The following is a 22,354-nucleotide window of genomic DNA, read 5'->3' as shown; positions in this document are numbered from 1 at the left end:
TTGGAGAGGCATGAAGTAAGGTCCAGGACAAGTAGAAGTAACAGATCACTTGTTTCAAGGGTGAGTTCAGTAGCCTCAGCACTGCTCAGGGAGGAACAGAAGAGTGCAGAACTGTCGGCAAGGGCAGCTGCATTAGAGAGAAAGCAGGATCTAGAACTTAGGAAATTGAAACTTAAGATTGAAGAAGAAAAACTTGAGTTGAACACGGAACTAGCTATCACAGAGGCGAAGAAGTCTGTTCTTGATCGTCGTGATGATAGAAACGACATAGAAGAGCATGAGCTAGGTCATAGGGAGAGGAGATATATAGGTCAGAACACATCCAGACGTCGTGATGATAGAAACGACATAGAAGAGCATGAGCTAGGTCATAGGGAGAGGAGATATATAGGTCAGAACACATCCAGACGTCGTGATGATAGAAACGACATAGAAGAGCATGAGCTAGGTCATAGGGAGAGGAGATATACAGGTCAGAACACATCCAGACGTCGTGATGATAGAAACGACATAGAAGAGCATGAGCTAGGTCATAGGGAGAGGAGATATACAGGTCAGAACACATCCAGACGTCGTGATGATAGAAACGACATAGAAGAGCATGAGCTAGGTCATAGGGAGAGGAGATATATAGGTCAGAAAACATCCAGACGTCGTGATGATAGAAACGACATAGAAGAGCATGAGCTAGGTCATAGGGAGAGGAGATATAAAGGTCAGAACACATCCAGACGTCGTGATGATAGAAACGACATAGAAGAGCATGAGCTAGGTCATAGGGAGAGGAGATATACAGGTCAGAACACATCCAGACGTCGTGATGATAGAAACGACATAGAAGAGCATGAGCTAGGTCATAGGGAGAGGAGATATATAGGTCAGAACACATCCAGACGTCGTGATGATAGAAACGACATAGAAGAGCATGAGCTAGGTCATAGGGAGAGGAGATATAAAGGTCAGAACACATCCAGACGTCGTGATGATAGAAATGACATAGAAGAGCATGAGCTAGGTCATAGGGAGAGGAGATATACAGGTCAGAACACATCCAGACGTAGTGATAGTCGTATCTTTGTTCAGTCGCCTGATGAACAAGAAAGTGTATCTTCCTCACCACCTGTTCATACTGACGAGGTTATATTGTCGGTGGTGCGACAATTGCGGAAACCAGTTCCTGACATCAGAAAGTTTAGCGGGAATCCACTCGAGTACCGCAAATTCATGAGACAGTTCAGAACTAAAATTGTGATGAATTCAGAATGTGAGGATGAGAAGATGAACTATTTAGAGCAGTTCACTTCTGGGGAAGCGAACAAGATTGTCAGCGGCTATGGCTATTTAGATTCGGAGCAGGGATATCCAGCTGCATTAAAAGAACTTGAAGAACGCTATGGAAATGAAGAGACCATTGTGAATGCCTTTGTGAAAAAAGTGTTAGATTGGCCACTTATTAAAGCTGATAATGCCAAAGCTCTTGATGATTTCTCAATTTTCCTGTGTGAATGTCAAAATGCAGTGCAAAGTATGCCTTATGTCAGAGTACTTGACTTTTCTGAGAACATTAAGAGAATAGTTGGAAAACTACCCTATCAGTATCAGGAGAAGTTCAGGGGTGTAGTACAGAACTTGAGAGAGCGGAAGAGAACTGTAAGTTTTGACAGTCTAGTGGACTTTGTGAAGAATGAGGCCAGAAAGGCGAATGATCCCATGTTTGGAAAAGATGCGCTAAGAAAGGACGAGAACACAGGAAAGATGGTGCACAAGAAAACAGTATCTGCAAACAAGACTAAGTATACCTTTGCTGCTAGTCAGGTTAATACACTTGAAACAGAGGAACAGACACAAGATGATAACACAACTGGTAATCAGAGTGGCAGGAATGGTAGCCTATATCCCTTTGAAACCAGATCATTGCGAAAACCCTGTTTGTATTGTTATTCCCAACAGCACAGTCTTGTGAGGTGTGAGAAGTTAACAGGAAAACCTTATGCAGAAAGAATTTCTTTCCTGAAAACAAAAGGTCTTTGTTTCAGATGCCTTAAGAGAGGTCATCTTAGTAGGACTTGCTATTTCAAGGCCAGGTGTAATCAGTGTCAAGGTCGGCACCAAACTTTACTGCATATGGAGAACCAAGGCTTTCGAAACTCTGAACAGAACTCTAAGACAGACCATTCCGTGACAAGTGAAAAGACCATTGCAAGTGCCTGTGCAGAGCATCCCAGCCAATGTGATTCTGATATGGGGATCAGTGACATTGATTGTGCTATGGCTATTATTCCCGTGGTTGTCAAGATGAAGGATGGTTTGAAGACAGTGAAAACCTATGCATTTCTGGACCCAGGGAGCAGCGTCTCCTCCTGTACAGAGAAGTTAAGAAAGGAACTTGGTGTTCAAGGGAAAAGAATGAAAATCACCATAGAAACTATGGGAACTCCGCATACAATGCAGACCTATGCTATTAACGGACTGGAAGTTTGTGATTTACAAATGGAGAACTCGATCAGACTGCCAAAGGTCTACACTAAAGCTATGATGCCTGTGTCAATAGTCACATACCTACAGAGAATGATATTTCTCACTGGTCTCACTTAAGTGACCTACAGCTTCCAGAGTTGGATGCAGAAATTGGACTATTAATTGGAAACAATGTCCCCGATGCTTACACACCATTTGAATTAAAAATAGGTCCTCGTGGCACCCCGCATGCAGCAAAGACTATGCTAGGTTGGATTGTGTGGAATGTTGTTAGATTTTCAGACGACATGGAGTCCACAGAGGAACAGCACACAACTTGTTTTGTCAACAGAACAGAAGTACTTGCCATTCAAGAAGTTGAACAACTTGAACACCTGGTTAGGCAATCAATGACCTTTGACTTCTCTGAACGTATAGCAGATGATAAGAAAGAATACTCCCAGGAAGATAGGAGATTTAATAAGAAAATACATGATACTATTGAACAAAAAGATGGTCATTATTACCTGAATCTTCCATTCAGGAAAGATGATGTTAAACTGCCAGACAACCACAATCAAGCTCAGCAGCGACTTGGTGCCTTGAAGAGGAAACTAACAAAGAACATTGAATTTAAGAAAGACTACACAGATTTCATGGCAAACATTCTTGACAAGGGTTATGCAGAGAGAGTTCCTGACGAGGAGTTGGACAGGGAGGACGGTAGAGTCTGGTATATACCACACCACGGGGTATACCACCCTCGCAAGCCTGACAAGATACGTGTCGTCTTTGACTGCACCGCTACATATGAAGGAGTGTCTTTGAATGGTCAGCTCCTAAGTGGTCCAGACTTGATGAATAGTTTGACTGGCATTCTTCTACGTTTTCGACAGGAACCAATAGCTATAATGGCCGACATAGAATCAATGTTTTATCAAGTGAGGGTACCTAAGGAAGACTGTGATTGTCTACGTTTTTACTGGTGGCCTAATGGAGACATTTCTAGAGAACCAGTTGTCTACAGAATGTTAGTACATTTATTTGGAGCTATCTCTTCACCCAGTTGCTCAAATGCAGCACTTAGACAAACAGCTATTGATCAAACACTGTTTGACGCAGATCTTGCAGACAGAATTATGAAGAGTTTTTATGTGGATGACTACCTATCATCAGTTGCTAATGAAGCTAAGGCCATTTCACTTATCCATGATGCACACTCTTTGTGTCTTCTCGGAGGATTCAGACTGACAAAATGGATTAGTAACAATCATGCGGTGTTAGAATCTGTACCTGTTGATGAACGAGCCAAGGATGTCAAAAACCTGAATTTGTCATGTGAAGATAACCCTTCTGAACGTGCCTTGGGTGTGTATTGGTCAGTTGAGTCAGATACTTTTGGATTTAAAATGCAGATCAAGGACAAGCCACATACAAGAAGAGGTCTGCTATCTGTCATCAGCTCTGTATATGACCACTGGGATTCGCTGCTCCATTTATTTTGAAAGCCAAAATTCTGCAACATAATCTCTGTCGTCAAGGAAACAGCTGGGATGAACTAATACCCGAAGATTGTCAACTTAGTTGGATACAGTGGCTGGATTGCCTTCCACAACTAGAAACTATGTCTATACCAAGATGTTACAAACCATCAGAATTCAGAGATGTAACATGGTGTGAGTTACATATGTTCTCAGATGCCTGTGAATATGGATATGGGGTAGTAGCGTACATTCGGCTCTGCAATGCGAAGAATGAATCACATTGTACACTTATCACTTCAAAATCACGTGTCGCTCCTTTGAAGAAGATAACTATACCAAGACTGGAACTTACTGCAGCAACTGTGGCAGTCCGTCTAAGCACACAGATACTTGCCGACATAGATTACTCGTTTGACAGAGTATGGTTTTGGACAGACAGTATGGCTGTTTTACGCTACGTAACCAACGAAACAGCACGATTCCACACTTTTGTCGCCAATCGAATTACAGTGATCAGAGAAGGTTCCAAGAAAGAACAGTGGAGGTACATTGATTCACAACGAAATCCAGCAGATGCAGCATCAAGAGGTTTGAATATGAAACAATTCCTTAAAGCAGACTACTGGATTCATGGTCCACAGTTTCTGTGGAATTTAGAGGCTGATTGGCCACAAGATAGGCAGTTCTCACTTTCATTAAGTGCGGATGATGCTGAAGTGAAGAAAAAGAAGCCTGTACATGCTACTATTGTCAAAAAGTCACAAGATGCCATGACAAAGCTTTTGAACTACTATTCAAGTTGGGCCAAACTGAAAAGGGCTACAGCTTGCCTTCTACTTGTAAGAAGTTATCTCCATCACTGTGTGAGAAAGAAAAAGTTGAAAAGTTCAAACACAGTTGGAAACAAAATGGGTTGGAATGGGATGCAGTCCTTGCCTTTGACACCAGAATTGATTAATGAAGCTGAAAAATCATTGATCAGCTACATACAGCATCAGCATTTCTCAAGCGAGATAGAAGCACTAAGGTCATCACAACATGGGCGGTGTAAATCTGTCAAAAGATCAAGTGCTATATACAAGTTAGACCCTATCATCATTGATGGTATTCTAAGAGTTGGAGGTCGTCTTGATCATGCAGATATTTCCTATGATGCAAAGCACCCTATTTTGTTGCCCAGAGAGGATACCGTTGCTACCATGCTACTTACGGATATTCACAAGGAAGTAGGTCATCTTGGGAAGAATAGTATGCTTAGCACATTGCGTCAGAAGTACTGGATTCCTGGTGCTGGATCCATCATTAAGAGACTGTTATCCAAATGTGTGATTTGTCGAAGGTATAGAGCACAAGAAGGAAACCAAAAGATGGCAAATCTACCCGACGACCGACTGACTCCTGAAGAGCCACCCTTTACTCGGGTTGGCATGGACTTCTTTGGACCATTCTATGTCAAGCGAGGTCGATCACTTGTCAAACGATATGGAGTACTCTTTACTTGCTTATCGATACGGGCAATTCACCTCGAGGTAGCCAGTACCCTCGACACAAGTTCTTGTATTAACGCCATCAGGAGATTTGTTGCCAGAAGAGGTATGCCGAAAGTTATTCGATCAGATAATGGCACAAATTTAGTAGGGTGTGAAAAAGAGCTTCGAGAATCAATTAATTCATGGAATCATGAACAGATCTGCAAGGAGCTCTTGCAGAAACACATGGAGGTGTGTGGGAACGTTTGATACGCTCAGTGAGAAAGGTACTCTATTCCTTACTACATACTCAAGTAGTCCATTTGGATGATGAAGCATTGCAAACTTTATTTTGTGAAGTTGAGGCTATATTGAATGGCAGACCGATTACAGAGTTATCGTCTGATCCAAATGACCTGACACCTCTTACACCAAGCCATCTATTACTACATACAGCTGGAGAAGTCTTACCCCCGGGCATGTTTCACAAGGATGACAATATTGCGAGACGAAAGTGGCGTCAAGTACAGTATCTTGCCGATATCTTTTGGGGAAGATGGGTCAAGGAGTACTTGCCATTGCTTCAAGAAAGGCGAAAGTGGTTAGTACCAAAGAAAAATGTATGTGTTGGGGATATTGTCCTTCTTATGGATTCCTCACCAAGAAATATGTGGGCTATGGGCAAAGTAGTGGAGACATTTCCAGATAACAAAGGCTTTGTTCGCAGTGTTAAAGTGAGAACCAAGTCGTCAGAACTGGTTCGTCCCATTGATAAGCTGTGCTTACTGTTGGAAGCAGACTGTGAATTGAAGGCATAGGTCATTGTGACATTGTGGTGACCTTTTCAACCTATCTCTAAGTAGACATTTGCTTAGAATCAACTTTCCTAGTGCAAATGCTGTCTGTTGTTGCAATCCTGTGATTGTCGGTGAACATTTGGTTACCAAGGTAACAAAGTGTCTTCGAATGAGACACAATATTGACTGAGTGAACATTTCATGTGGAAATATTTCTCCAAGATTCATTATTTGGCCTGTTGTGTTCATATTTGTAATTGGTATGATTTAATCATCCCAATTAGGGGGCCAGTGTGTTACGGCCAAAATGATAAAATTATTATTTGGTATTTATGTGTTCCAGATAGATTGTCGGAGAATTGATATGATTAACCCTAGTGCAAATAGCAGTGATTTATTGTCAAGTTTGTTTTTTAGCGGGTTGCAATTTTCGTGGTTACAAAGGGGGATAACTGCTGGTAGGTTTTATTTTGGAAGTATGTCGCTGGCCTGCCTGCCATCAGTACCATGTGGGTTATTCTTTTGGAAGAATAGATGGTCTACAAACGGTATGAATTACTTTATTAGCAGTCTTTGCTTAGAAGCATTTTGTGTTAATATTATTAACTTATAAGCAGCACTTTCTATAGTATTCAGTCACGTTATTTAGTCTGTATTTTCACAAGGCTTTCAAAGCTGTTTGCTGCATTCAAAACTCACTCGCTTTGCACGAGGTGTTAAAAATAGATTTTGCAACAGGTTGTTTTGCGAGGGCTTTTCAAACTTATTATTTAACAGTAAATGCTTATTTGTAGAAATATTGGTTATATGACTTGACTGACATGTTTCGGTTCTCCAGAATTTCAAAGTTGTAGACTTTGTAAAAATATATCTTTATTGGTGAAGTTTGTTACATAAGGTTGTAATAGTACCACAATGTAAAATAGCATTATGTCATGCTATATTTTCTTATTTATTGCAGTCAATCTGTCACAAGTGAGACTTCAACACGCTATGAAATATATGAACTGAACCGTGTTTATAAACTTTCACTACAGTCTTCAGTCTTGCTTGTTTTCTGAATTGGCGATAGGGCCTATAGACCTATCTACTATAGAGAAGAACATATTGCTAAAAGCGGCGTTAAGCCAAAACTCACTCACTCGATCACATCTCTTGATGAAATATTTGCAGAGTTGTGCAATTTCAAAGTTAAACACCCTTACTTATATATACGAGTATGAGACCCGGCAAACGATATATATCTTAAAGGAATATAAACGGAATCCAACGGGTATGTCCAACTTGTATGGCTTCATCAGTAAACCATCACATCACTATTTCTGCGATGAAAAGGCCCTGAGTATGCCATGCTGATTACAACTTGAGACTGTGGCTGATTCTGGGTCATCTTGACCTAACGATGTTCTTACTATCGTCCACTAAGTTGTGCTCAACTTTCCCTGGCTGTCGTGATATCGCTGTAATAACGTTAATAAAATCACTAAATTAATCAAGATATTAATATAAAACGATGAAAATATCTTATTTATAGTGTTTAAAAATTAATAATATTTTAGGATATTTTTTTTTACCAGGTGTATAATGTTGAAAATAAAATATATTGTGATTACCTCTGTTTGTGGATGTAGGTGGATGTCACTTCGGGTTTTTTTAGGAATTGATGCACCGCCTAAAACAGAAGATGCACATCTTGTTTATTCTTCTTCACATAAAAACACAAGGGGGTTAATAACGGTTGTTTATAACACCTTCTGTCAGCACAAGCTGAGGAACATTGAAAAACTTTACCACTTTTGGCTATCCTCCAAAATGATGGTGGCGTGCCCTGATGGAAATTCTATACATTCTGACTACGACTTACATTGTTGGTAGGTTAGTTTAACCACAAATAAGTAGTGAGTTGGGTATATCAGAAATGTGACAACGTGTACTGCAGGTTGCTTGGGTGTCTATAATTTGACTTTTCATATTAGATTATCAGTAACAATCAGTTCTATCAATTAGCTTCTTTGACTGTTTCATAATTTGACATGAAGTACCCGGGATGAATGTCCATGATTTGCCAGAGAGACCAGGCACAGGAGGGCAGTCTTGGCAGTTGGTCACCATATTGATTACACCCATTGACCATGTCCCTGTTTCTAGTTTCTTTTTCCATTCTTCAAATGTAGCTGTGAAAGAGCAAGTGTCCATCCCCCTGGTGATGTAAGGGAACACAAATATGATATTAAGATCAGACAATGGTTCTGAAATGCAGAAACCTAACTCCATTACATAACAACATTTTTTGTAACCATTCCATAGCTATTTCAAATTACCCTTTGAATTCCTTCCTTTCCTTCTTCATATCACATATTATGGCCGCGATAACACCTGGAGGAATATACAGTGTCATGATACCATGTCTCATTTGGTATCAGTGGTATGTTAGAAACAAAACAAAATCTTATGTAGACATGCAATTTCAGAATATATGAAAATACAGAGGCGGAGCTTAACACTTTTTCAGGTGTAAATATAACAGGTATATACATACAATTTTACGTTAGGTGATTTATCAAAAAAGTTAATGTAATCAGTATTAACCAAAAGAGAGAGCAAGAGAAAATATACCAACATACATATGAAATCATGTAGCATTTGTAAAGTTGAAAGACAGCAATTGTACAGTAGCAATGAAAACAAGAAAACAGCGTTATTACTATCCCCCACCATGGGGCATATTAGAATTTTGTTTTGTTCATATAGTAGTGAATATGAATTTTTAAAAATGAGTTCTAAAAAACCTTAAGAATAAATAGGCAGTAAGGTTGTTTTATATTACCGTATCAGACAAAAATGATTAAATCTAAAATTAATACACACAAAAATTCCCTTCTCGGAAAAAATAACTCAGTATTGATAAGTGTCTCTGAGAAGAGCTAACTTCAGTAGTTTCTGGAAAACTTGTCCCCCAATGCTCACACTATCGACGACGTAAAATTTTAGTAAAATCTAAATATTTTTTACATTTGTATACTTATCCTGCATTACTCCGTATTGCATTTACTGCTGTCTTTGACAGAGAGACGAACTGTGTGAAATCCAGCTGCTGAAGAAAGTTGTTTCCATCTGTCCAGCAAGCAGCGCCCCCTCCCACACAGTCGGCACGTGACCCGAAAGACATGACGTCATGTCAAAACACGTAACTGCTTTAACACAAGATCGGAAACTTCGTGGGGAGGAAGCGGAGCGCAGGGGGGCACTTATACTTCGTAATGCAGGATAAGTATACAAATGTAAAAAATATTTAGATTTTACTAAATTTTTTAACTTATCCTGCATTACTCCGTATTGCATCTTTATCAGACGGCACGGCCGGTGGGCATACCTTCAGATGTGAGCCAGAAGAAAACCCTTGACAAAGGTCCGATGAAACCGCACCGCATGGACAAGAGATGACCGGAACACCTGCGACCATTCCTGTCGAAGGAAACGAGAGTCGATGCAAAAGAGGGAACCCGAAATAGGTGACAGAAATAGTATGAGGCGGGAATGCCAAAACTAGAACTGACCTAAGAGCGAATGCGGAACTCAGTAGAGCTCTAATCTGGGGTGATAAACACCAGAGAGTTCGACGGGCCCCGCTCCGGGTAATGGAGAATCAGTGGCGTCGGGGGTTGGTGACCTGTTGAGCTACCACCAGGGGACCAAAGCTATGAACGCCGGCGACATCTTCCAAGGCTACATCACGAAGGTAGTGGCTGGCGAAAACGGTGTCGGATCGCCAAAAACAGCCTTCCATGATGGACTTTAGGGAACATTTACTGTGAAGAGCCATGGTAGACGCGACCGCCCGAATCTCGTGTGGGTTGTTGGCCTTGGGGGGGTCCAATCCGGCGACTTTATAAGCTTGGAGGATGACCGCCCGGAGCCACAGGGAGATAGTATTCCGGCTGACCTCCGACAGCGACGAAGGGGAGACCGGTAGGAAAAGGCGTTTCCTAGACTTACGGCAGGCTTTAGACCATCGCAGGAAAACCTTCAGGGCCCTAACAGGGCATAATAAAAGCTCCTCCACGTCGTCGGCACCTACAATCGACGAAAGGGGAGGGATGGTGAAGGATCTATCAGGCTGTCCTGGGAGTTGATTCTCTGCGATGAAGTCCCAGATCAGCCCAAGATGAACTGCGCCAAGAGTCCCGCGTTCAAACCGGACACGAGAGAGGTCTAGGGCGTGGAGCTCACTAACCCGGGCGGCAGTAGCCAAGGCCAGTAGAAACACCGTCTTCTTCGTTAAGTTGTAAAAGGAAGACGTGTAGAGTGGTTCGAAGGGAGCCTCCCGAAGAGCCTTTAAGACCACATTCAGATCCCATGCAGGCGGTCTGAACTTGGCTTTCTGGTCTTCGAGACAAAACGAGTGCAGCAACGCCTGAAGTTCGGGAATTTTCGTCATTCTCCAGTTGTCCGGGATGGCAAGGATGGAGTTAATGGCGACCAGGTACGTGGAGATGGTAGAGCCTTTTAATGGACGTGTGCTGCGCAAGTACAGAAGAAACTCACCCAGGAACTGCGGTGACGCCGTCATCAGATCCTGGTGCTTGTCAGAGCAGAATGCCTGGAACGAGGACCATTTATCATCATATAGTCCCCGTGTAGATGGACGATGGGCGAAAGCAATAGCCTTGGACACTCTAGTCGAATAGCCCTTGGCTCCTAGATGTGCCAGGCGTGCAGACGAAACCAAGCGGGACTTGGGTGTGGCAACCGACTGTGTGGACCACACCGGCAGTTCTAGAGGGTTGTCTCTGGCGATGTTTCGGAGGTCGACAAACCAACTTTTGGCAGGCCACCAAGGCGCGACCAAAATCAGTGTCAGGTGTCGAGTGGCCTGGATCTTTTGAGGAACCGGAGGCGGAAAAGCGTACGCGCTTAATCCCTCCCAGGGAACACTGAAGGCGTCGACTGCTACAGCGGCCAGATCCGGGACTGGCGAGATGTAAGTCGGCAGCTGGCAGTTCTGAGACGTGGCGAACAGATCGATGTTTGGAGTTTCGATCGTTTGGCAAAGGACGGTGAAGATCTCTGGGTGGAGTTGCCATTCGGTGGGAGCCACCTTGTCCGGCCAGGACAGAGCGTCTGCCAGAACATTCTTGCAACCTGGAATGTGCTGAACAAGGAATTGCAGGTCTAAGCGGTCCGCCAGGTCGAAGAATCGGAAGGTCTGGTTGAGCAGGGACTGAGAGTGGAGAGAACCCTGATTCCTCAGACACCACACCACGTTGATGTTGTCCGTGGAGATGGTCAACTGGACGTGACTGAGAATGCTCTGCCAATGGGAGATGGCCAGGATGAGAGCTTCGAGTTCGAGGTTGTTGCTGTGCCAGTGGAGTCGATCTCTGAACCACAGCCCTGCAACTGTTTGAGTCCCCAGATGAGCCCCACAACCCTGTTTGGATGCGTCGACGAACAGGTGAAGGGAGGGCTGTAGCGCGGTCAAGGAGACGACGCCGCAGACGTTCGATTCCACCGTCCACCATCGGAGGAAGGGGTGGAGGTGGACCTGGAGGACGATGAGGGACTCCGGATCCTGCTGCCAGATAAAGGGAGCGAGAAACCATTGAATTGGACGGAGTTGGAGGCGACCTCTGGCAGTCAGGTCTTGAGCCGATGTGAGGAGACCCAATAGAACCTGCCATTTGCGGAGAATTCGAGCCTGCTGGAGGGCAGGGAAGAGATGAGCGAGGATTTTCAACCACCTGTCTCTGGGGACTTGAAGGAGGTCCTGATCCGTGAGAAACAGGCCCCCGATAAACTGCAGACGGAACGATGGGGTCAGCTCCGACTTTGTCTGATTGATGATCCAACCCAACTGATTGAAGAGCCGCAGGGTAAAATCCCTGTGACTCAGTAGCAACGTCGAGTCCCGATTGTTGAGGAGACAATCGTCGATGTATGGATCGAAGTTGATGTTCCTCAGGTGCAGGTAGGCGGCGACCGGCCGGGTGATCCGGGGAAGCCACGGGGCCGTGGATATTCCAAATGGTAGGACCGCCCACTGGTACAGGGTACCATTGAAAATGAACCTGAGGAAGCGTCGGTCGTTGGGTTGGATGGGTACATGAAGATAGGCGTCCTGGACATCGAGACTGATCAGGGAATCGCCTGCTGTGATTCTCGTCCTGAGCAGTCGCAACGTCGTAATTCGGAAGTAGGAAGGACGTTCCAGGTAGCGCCGGTTGAAAGTGGAGAGATTGTGTATCATGCGCCAGCTGGTGGTCCCCTTCTTGGGAACCAGAAACACCGGAGAGTAAAATCCTATGGCCTCCTTCTGCAGAGAGACGATGCTGTCGTGAAGGGGCTGAAGTTGGTGTGGCGAATAAGCGTCTGTTGTCGGAGTAGACGTCAGAGGAGGAAGTGCAGCCAATGGGAGCCGGTACCCCTGACGGATGACGTTTGTGACGAATGGGTCCTCCAGTATAGACCAGTTTCTCCAAAACCGTAACGGCTTGGGGTGGGAGGTCCCAGTCGTTGAGGTCCCGCAAGTCAACGCTTTGAGGTGGAATCGGCACCCTTGCGTTGGTGACGATCCCTTCGGGGCTGGTAGGTGCCACGAGATCTACCACGAACACGCCTTGTCTGGCCACGAAAGGGTGAGGTATGTTTGGAGACGACCTTGAGAGAGGAACGGCGCGGTTTGTAGTTGCCTTTGGAGGACTTGACATGCTCCAAGGCTCTGAGAGCCGTTTCATCTCTGGCGAAGCTGGAGACTCGGGCGTGGGTAGCAGAGATGGCACCATTAAAAAGGGTAAGACCTGACCAAGGTTGTCGTAGTAAAGAACGCTTGAATTCGGAATCCCAGTCCGTGGAAGTCAAGTAACCCAACCGTCGAGTAGCGGTGATCTCCGCAAGAGCGGCTCTCAGATGATTGCACAAATGATCGATCTGGCGAAGTTGGAATGTCATAACAGTGCGTAGGTGGTCGACCCTGTTAGGACTGGACTATGAGAGATCCTGGTCAATGGCTCTGGCAGAAGAGGCAAGTGTAGATAGTGGCTTCAAAGAACGCCGCAGTTCCGTTTCCACGAAAGCGAGTCAGGAGTCCGGCATATGTATGGTGGCGGACTGGGAAGACCTGGTCATTCGACGTAAGTCCTCGTCAAGGATGTGCGCACCCACGACAAACCAAATACAAGAAACAACACAGCAGACTTTTGTCGTAGTAAACAATAGAAAGACAGGATCAAATAAAGCTTTAATAATTCCACGAGGGATACAGTATAGGTTCGATTCATGTGGTTGACAAAGCAGTTATGTGTTTTGACATGACTTCATGTCTTCCGGGTCACGTGCCGACTGTGTGGGAGAGGGCGCAGCTTCCTTGACAGATGAAAACAACTTTCTTCAGCAGCTGGATCTCACACAGTTCGTCTCTGTCAAAGACAGCAGTAAATGCTATACGGAGTAATGCAGGATAAGTTAAAAAATTAATGGATCACGGGCAATAACACTGTCAAAAAACATTTACGGGACTCTTACGGGATTCTTGACAAGAATCTCTTAGATAAGAATGTAAACTTTCAGTTATGTAACTTCATTAGTTTCTGAGAAAACGTTGTCCCCATTTCACACTGTATGCACTAATTTGCAAACTCATTTGCGATCGTGACCAGTAACATCAGTGTATATCATTTTATTTCTCTAACTTGACTAGTTTTTGAGAATATTTGTCCACAATGAGAAGCGCGGGGAGGGACGGCGGAACCCTGTTCCTATAATAAAAGATCCACGAGTTCAACAAGGACTTGAGGGCAAAATGTCAGTTTGAAGTCACTGTAAAGCCAATATGGATGAGTTTGAAGTCAGTCTGCATGGATAAAATATCGCGTGTGTCCCACGTTTGGTTTTGGACACTACACCGCCACCTCCAAATGGTACAATTTCCTGGACTAAACAAGAAGCAGTGCGTTCTTTCCTTCCAATATTTTCAGTAGCCCAATATCTAAAATGATTTGGGAAGAGTATTTCGTGTTTGAATTCTAATCTATTTTTTCAATTCTAATACATTATATATTGGCATAGTTTCGTTTGCTCCTCAGAGTACTTTTCAAATCTCAGGATATTATCAAGACTCCAGTTGACAGATGTGTCTCGCGCACCATAAGATTTTGATACAGCAGAAATTTGAACTACAATTATACATCATGGATAAAATACAACCCTGAATACATTTTATCCTATTATGTAGCTGATACTTATGATGTATGAAGTTTTCGGGATACCTTGCAATCTGTATCTGATCCTCTGTTTCCATGACAAGTAATGTCGGTCCTGATATCTCCAGTCTTGTTGCAACCTCCCGGATCAGTGTCCTCCCACCGCTTGATGGCGCTGTTCTCACAGTAACATCTTTCTTGTCTATGTTCTCGATCAGTATACAGAATTGTTCATAAGTCAGGAAATAAAGACTCTCAGTATTGTCACAGAACACAGAAGATGTAATTGCAATTGATGCAGCAAATGCTCGTGTAGTGCATTTCCATTTTTCGTTTGGCATTTTCAAAGACTCTGGAATGTATCGTTTTTGATTTTGTTCTATTAGCCTCTTCAAGAAGCCCTGAAAGTTCTCTGTGGTATTGATGTCCCGTTCTGTAACCACGCCATACAAAGCGCTGACATGTTCTGTACAAAATGAACGTATAGCCATAGTTACCTCTCTCGCAAGTGTTAAGCAGTATGTATCTGTTTCATCCACATGTTCACTGTTGTCTTGGACTAGTGTCAATATGGTAACTGGCATGTTTTCAACAATCATGCATACATCTAGAATGGAATCAGCTGATAGAGGGCATGCCTTTTGTTGTGAAAACCCTCCACAGACGAAAAGGTTCTTGGAGACAAAGAAAAGTCCATTTCCTGAAAGCTCTTGGAGACGTTGATGCAGACACTTGTTAAGCACGGTGTTACTTGGATATGTAGCTTCTTTAAGAGAACAAAATGAAAGATCATTAACGTGAACTATGTGAACTTCTTGGTGTTTTCTATACTTCAGTCAACTCAAGTAAACAGAATGAAGACTCTATTACCCATCTACCAATTCATATAATAACCTCGTCACAGTGGAAAAAAGTGTTGATCATCTTCAACATAACATTGATGTCAGCATTAGCACGTTTGGTATTTTAACTTCGATGTTTAAACTAAGGGTAATGGATAACTGTTCTGCTACTATATGAAAACGTTTGGTTGATGGATGACAGATGATTCATTTATCCAAAGCACTCTAGCCGCCGGTAGGCCATGTCAACCTATAGGGTTAATTGGCACACAATGTAAAATGAAACAATATTACCTTTCATCATATGTCTGTGAATGTCGCTGATGCTTGATCCTATCTGCTTCACAATTGGTAGTTTCTGATTAAAGGAAGCGATGGTGACAATGTTCTCCTGCTTCTTGTCAATGCACTCTGTCATCAGCAATGAAAGTATATGCATAATTCAAAACTAATAAATAATCAATACTACTTCATCAGTTTCAAAATTATAGAATTTTCTATTTTATATGACCTAGAAAATGTTCCCTTACAGGCCATATGTTTTATATCGATTATACCCCAAACAATGCATCATACTTCAAATGTAATCTTTTTTAGTATTATTTTATTGAGGTATTGAGGTATCAATCTGTGTGTCATCCAGTAGGGTGGTGATAACAGTAGGGTGTTTTCTTTAAAGTAAGACTTTTCCGATGCTTCCATGTAAACAAATGTCCTGAATGACTACAATGAAAGAGTTCTGTTCATCAACGGTTGTCGTTGCTCATACTATGGGATTACACAATGAAGAATGCCAATGCTGATTACGCAAGCAGGGTCACTGTTCCCGGGGATCGGGGAATTGCCATACGTAATCCGCGGATTGGGCAGATTGGGATTATTCATGACATATACATTAAATCTGATATGATCATCATTTCAATAGAGTTCTAAGTGATATAGCACAAATTACACATCTATCCCAATTTATTAGCCTTTTGTTTATGTTTATATCATCATAAAAGCTAGGACCTAGGTTTTTTTTAAAACACTAACCTCTCATCTCTAGATGTGTCATAGATGATTGTGTCATCGCAGTTGTTCTGAAAATAATAAAATAGTCAGTTATAACAAAAACATGAAATTATGTAGCGTTGGTATATGGCACAGTTTGTATCAGGCAGTGGTTAATTCTAACGACTAAAGACGATACTCATACGACTGCCATCTCATATTTTCACGGTTATCAGGCTACAAGTTCATGGAGTACTCAAACTCCGGGCGCAAAAGTTTTATTCCAACCACATAATTTAAGAAATAACTACTTAACATATATACATTCAATTCTGTTTTTTAACCTGCATCAATCTCTTGATAACGTTGAGTGTATATTTCTGTCACAACACCATTACACTATCAAAGTTTATTTTGACCAAGATTTTGGTAGTGCAACATAGTCAAAAAACTCTTGACGGACTTTATATTGTTATACGGCAGTGTATTTTCTTGTTTAACAATGATTGTAAATGTGTTACATTGTTTCTGTTGAGATTCGGTAGAGGATCATGTTTGAACAGTGATTAGTTGTAAGGAATGTAGTAATATTTATTTAATATTTTTAGGTAGTTACTATATTTAGATGCTAGTGTCATGTGTAAACTTCCTGTGTACCGAGTGCTATAGAAACGTGGAATGTTCTATGTTGCGATGATACTGTGTGAATATTTTTAGGTGGTTGGGTAGACTGTATATAAGGGGATAAGAGCGTGCCACATATCATTATATGAAGACCAGCTTTCGTGTGAAGATCACTCATCACCCCGGATTCCTTTCTCGGAAGCTTGACCAACAATGCCGCTAGATAAATATATTATTATCACTGACTTTTGCTAACACGACTGTATTTTCTGTGTTTGATACTGACCACTGCCATCATATTATGTAGTGAATACTGTACTACCTTTCTATTGTGTACTGCCATTGAAATTGCCGTGTAGTATATTGCATTGATTGGTAAACCTAGCAGAGCTCCAGATAACTTTTTGAGCAATTGAGTTTTTACTCTAAGGTTTCTATTTTAATTGGATTGTTACATTTCTCATTGGGTAACCAATATTTTTTCACTCATCTATTCATCACGCTATTGGGTTTTTCCCCCCCAAAATAAGCATTTTGAGATTTAAAAACAATGAAATAATGTTTTAGGTGTATATAACGGCTCTAAATATAGTCTTGAGTTGGGTTTAACGCCGCTTTAACAGTATTCCAGTTATATCACGGCGTGTCAGCTTTATGTGGGAGGAAAGCCCGAAGTGATGCAGGTCTCAGACATTTACCACTTCGGTGAAACCCACGAGCACAGGTATGGTGCTGACAAACCTAGAAACATAATCGGGGTGAACCGGAATTCGAACCCACTATCATGGGTTTCTGGCGTGCCAAAGGGACGCAACTCTGCACAGCGAGTCGCGGCGCCTAAGACGACTGGGTCCCCGTGCCCCCATTTGGTACTTACTAGTGCGTATCCATTTCCAATTTTAAGATGGTTAGATGAGATGTTTCGAAATACGTCTCAACCAGCTCATAGGATCTATCCGCTTGATGTCACCATTTACATCAAGTTCATATGCCTCTGGTCCGTTTCTGTCATAAAACACAAGTCCCTGAACAGCTGCCACTGCTACTTCGAGAACATAGGCGTTATGTTTATCGTCCATTTGGTGGAATACTGCATCAATAAGGTCTTTTTTTACAACGATGTCAGTATCAGCCAGAATGAGTGTTTCACCTTGAACTTTCTGTTTTAAGCGATCTATGAATGTTTCTCTGGAGTACTTACATTCAAAACCAGTGATGTTCAGGCACTTAGTTATGTAAGTACCATACGGCTTTGGTTTCTCTTCAATTCCAACATAAAATGAACCTCCGCAATCGAGTTTGGTAAAAGCACTCACATAGAATCCTAGTTTAAGATCCTTCCAAATGTTATTAATAACAGTATCAATATCATCAAATTTGTCAGAATTTGTAAAAATAGTTTTCACCTGAATGTTTCTGCTCTGACGCAATTTAATGCTGTCTAATCCTCGGATAGTTGGTTTCGATTCCTTAATCCTCTCACGATGTTGTAGAAGCTCGGTGATTGTCGCACATGATGAGTCAACAATGCTTCCGTCAAGAGGTAGTTTTGTGTTGTAACTAACAGTAACAACACTCTCGGATGGTGAAACGATGGTTACTATGATTCCCTTATTTTCACTTTCATCTGAGAACCAGTCTTTTCTGTATGTATTGACAAACAAACTGCCATCTTCTATCAACAGATTTAGCCGATCGTCTACAAGCTCATGGAAATGGTCCAAGCACCAATCTGTGGGATCCAGATCTTGTATGTGTACAAATACAATCCCTCCGCCACTATTTCGCAGAGCTGATATATATTGTTTGTACTTTATTATAAACTGATCCCGGTGTTTCTTCCACTCCCTTTTGTTAATGTGGTCCTTTGGTATGTTGATAAGAGATGCACGGGCGTGAAGCACAAACCAGTTCTTTTCTGTGTATTTGTTCAGTTTTATTTCTTCAGCGCAGCCTCCACATGCTGAAATGAACAGAAACAATTGTGCAAATAAACGAGCTGATTCGACATGATGCTGAGATGATACACTGAGTGAGGTGAGTTCAATGCTGCTTTCAACAGTATTCCAGTTTATATCACGGCGTCAGCTTAATGTGGGAGGAAAGCCCGAAATGATTCAGACGTTTACCTTTTTGATGAAACCCAAGAGGAAGGGTATGGTGCTGACAAAAGCCTAGAAACATAATTGGGGCAAAACGGGGTTCGAACTCACTATCATAGGTTCTTGCGTGTCCAGGGACGCAACTCAGCACAGCGATTTTGTTTGTTTGTTTATTTATTGTTTAATTCCACACTCAGCAATATTCCAGCTATATGGTCTGTAAATTTACAGAGGTCTGTAAATAAACGAGTCTGGACCAGAGAATCCCGTGATTGACAACATGATCATCGATCCATGCAATTTGACTGATTTTCTACCCTTGATCTTCACGGGTCATATTCAGATTTGAAACTTTTACATACCTGATTCCATACTTCGGACAACCGTTCATTTTCAAACGAATATTATCACAACTTTGTCATCTGAAACAGAAGAAAAATGTATTTTGATAACAAAAGAGTAGCTGGTGTGATAATAATGCCTTAATGATTCTTCAGGTATCAAAGCTATGTGTATGTTTTGTTGACGCGTATGCCAACTATCCGTAATTACATTCATTTCCATCTTATAATAAACAACTCAAAGTTGCAAAGTATCACCACTTTAAAAGGTAGTATGTCAAACTATGTGCAGATACAAGAGAAGGAATACTCTTGCTGTTGTGAACATTGGCATAAAGCTGTGAGAATAACATAACATTTCTCGGCTCTGGTAGCTGATCTCGATCTGCCTGATCATGAGGTCGATCCTAGATCCTGACGATGGATAACATCATGTAGCCATGTGATGGCCCTCCACCTGACTCAATAGTTGTATTAGTACTATGGTGTTTAAATCAAGGCAATGGGCATTACCTTTATATGGGAATCATGTGCATTGTTGCATTTGGCTGATGCTATCCTTCTTATCCGTAAACCTGACTTTGACATTTGCCAAATTTAAAGCAAAAACTATTCTTGTGACCAGTCATCCTCTAAGGCTTTCGACATTTGCAGTTGAGTAAAGCAGGGCTGTTTACTTGTATCTACCCTGTTTGGAATCTTCTTCGTAATCATGCTGAAGCCTGTCTTTGAACCATCTCCCTCTACATAGGATTGGATGGGAAATTGTTCAATCTGACTCACGTGAATACAAAAGCTAAGGTGCACGAAGCCCTCGTGAGAGACATGCTCTTCTCAGTTGACATGGCTCTGGCAGCCCACTCAGGAAACACAGATGATAGAAGACAAACGTGATGGACCAAAGCGTCGAGCATCCTAAGGTGATCTCCGTCAACTTCTTCAAGCTGGAGCTGGTGAACCAGTTCACCTACATTTCAACCATAATAGACAAGTCTTTGGATGCTGAACTGACGAGGAGGGTGTAGGGGAACAGCAAACTGACAACCCACAGCAACATTGCTGTCAACAGAGCCAGCGTCTTAAGCACATTGCTGTATGGAAGCAAGTTTTGGACCCTATTTGGTAGTCATAGAATTGGGTGGTGTTTGGGGATTGGTGGGGGTGTTGGAGCTTGGGTCAAGGCGAAAGGGGTCGAGGTGGGAGATAGTGGAGTAGGAGGATGAGTTCTGACAGGAACAAGGTGTAAAACATGTCACTGCAAATCCTCTTTTTACAGGTCGATGCTGTTCAATTAGATCACAACCCAGGATAAACGGATTTTTTTCAGATGGGTTTAAAGAATCCAGTGGGTGACTGGGGCAGTAGAGTAGCTTGGTTGGTTTGACCTGTGTCAGTTGACAAATAAGGGTCAACTGAACCCTTGTTTCGATTTGAGTTCTCCATTTATGTTTCCATTGGAATGTAGACGGCTTTTGGGTAACAAAAGAGATTTCTTTTTATCATGCTGGGTTTTAAGTCCAAATACAATAAGGGACCAGGATGTCATTATCACATGATAAAGGCAATCTATCCTGGAAAAAACTTGTATGGCCAAGTGATGAATTTAGAGTGAGTGAGTGAGTGAGTGAGTGAGTGAGTTTGGTTTTACGCCGATTGAGCAATATTCCAGCAATATCACGGCGGGGGACACCAGAAATGGGCTTCACACATTGTACCCATGTCGGGATTCGAACCCGGGTTTTCGGTATGACGAGCGAACGCTTTAACTACTAGGCTACCCGACCGCCCCGATGAATTTAGAAGCATCAATGGGGGTTTTAAACAGTAACATGGAAGCATCTCCACAGGTACCCCTTCATAGGATCATAGTGAACATTTTGGGCAACAGCCTTTAACAGTGGCCCTGGAAACGACTACATTGCCTCTTCAAACAATACGAATGTGATGATGATAGGGGACAGGAATAGTGTGTTGATCCCTGTGATACAGTTGATAACAGTGCCAAAGTTCACTAATGAAGTGTAAATCCACGTAATTTAAAGGTGAAATAGTTTGTATGCTGTTGTGACCTATGTATTTCCCCTGCCCATTTCATTTATATGATCCTCCAGGCGAGCGCTCCAGGTCCAATGGCGAGTAGTGTAGATAATACTGTACCAAAGTACAACGCAAGTTGATCCGATGATATGAATACAGCTTGAGTCCTGCTTTACCAGGATGCAATGACGACTTTAGATGCATGATTAACCACAAGGCCACCCGACCACCTAAACGGTTTCAGAACTACAACCCCACACAGTATTGTTGATTTACATTGTCCACAGAAACATATAAGCTCTCTCGTCTTGCTTTAATGCAATATTTGCAATCGGATTAGGAATCCGTCGTCTACATCATGATGGATGCCTACGGGGTACTAGCATGCTGCTTCAAACTGGTAAAACTGAGCAAGAGGTATAATATACATTTTTAAAAGTAATCCCATATATGATATACAACGGACAAATGTATCAGAGAAGAACCATAATTTGTTCCAAGCACCTACGGTATACGGTAATAACATCAACAGTTTAAATCATAACGCCCAAGCACGAGAATCTGATGGCACACAAGTTCAGTAGCGTGTATGGCCACCATGTGCGTTGACAACTGCCACACAACGCTTCCGCATGGACCTTGTGATGTTTGTGAACACATGATTGTGAAGACGACGCCATTGTTGCTGCAAAATGGTGCCAAGATCTTGCAAATTCTGTGGTTGGTTCTGGAGAGTGCGCAGACTTCTGCCAAGAGCATCCCAGACGTGTTCAATGGGATTGAGGATTGGGAGACCTTGACGGCCAGTCCATGACGTTGACTCCCACATTCTGAAGGAAATTCCTTGTCAAAATTGCTGTGTGGTGTCCGGCATTGTCGTGTTGGAAGATCAAACCGGGTCCATGTGGTGCCATAAAAGGCAGAAGTTCTGGTGCCAGTACCTGGTCGTGGTAAGCAGCAGCGTTGAGGTTGCCACGGATGACAAGAAGCCTGGCACATGCATTGCCACA

General features: G+C 42.5%; 1 protein-coding gene and 1 pseudogene across 4 annotated transcripts in view; both read right to left on the bottom strand.

Annotated features, from left to right (window-relative positions):
* The window catches only part of LOC139447723 (uncharacterized), a 41,149-nt gene that overhangs the window by 7,202 nt on the left and 11,593 nt on the right, over nucleotides 1–22,354 (bottom strand). For 3 of the 4 annotated variants that reach the window (XM_071229191.1, XM_071229192.1, XM_071229190.1), the window contains exons 3-9: nucleotides 19,329–19,388; nucleotides 17,742–18,827; nucleotides 16,283–16,329; nucleotides 15,542–15,658; nucleotides 14,472–15,171; nucleotides 8,250–8,407; nucleotides 7,821–7,879 (exon numbers count right to left, since the gene is read on the bottom strand). In XM_071229191.1, the coding sequence (XP_071085292.1) occupies nucleotides 7,821–7,879; nucleotides 8,250–8,407; nucleotides 14,472–15,171; nucleotides 15,542–15,658; nucleotides 16,283–16,319 (1,071 nt within the window). In that variant the 5' untranslated portion in view covers nucleotides 16,320–16,329; nucleotides 17,742–18,827; nucleotides 19,329–19,388. The remainder of the gene's footprint in view (nucleotides 1–7,820; nucleotides 7,880–8,249; nucleotides 8,408–14,471; nucleotides 15,172–15,541; nucleotides 15,659–16,282; nucleotides 16,330–17,741; nucleotides 18,828–19,328; nucleotides 19,389–22,354) is intronic. The other variant, XM_071229193.1, reaches the window with a different exon arrangement.
* LOC139447993 (uncharacterized) lies at nucleotides 9,934–11,291 on the bottom strand (annotated as a pseudogene).

Source organism: Haliotis cracherodii, unplaced genomic scaffold (assembly GCF_022045235.1).
Source record: "Haliotis cracherodii isolate W230 unplaced genomic scaffold, xgHalCrac1.p SCAF_7, whole genome shotgun sequence".
Classification (NCBI taxonomy): domain Eukaryota; kingdom Metazoa; phylum Mollusca; class Gastropoda; order Lepetellida; family Haliotidae; genus Haliotis; species Haliotis cracherodii.
This window is presented reverse-complemented; position numbering and strand designations above follow the sequence as displayed.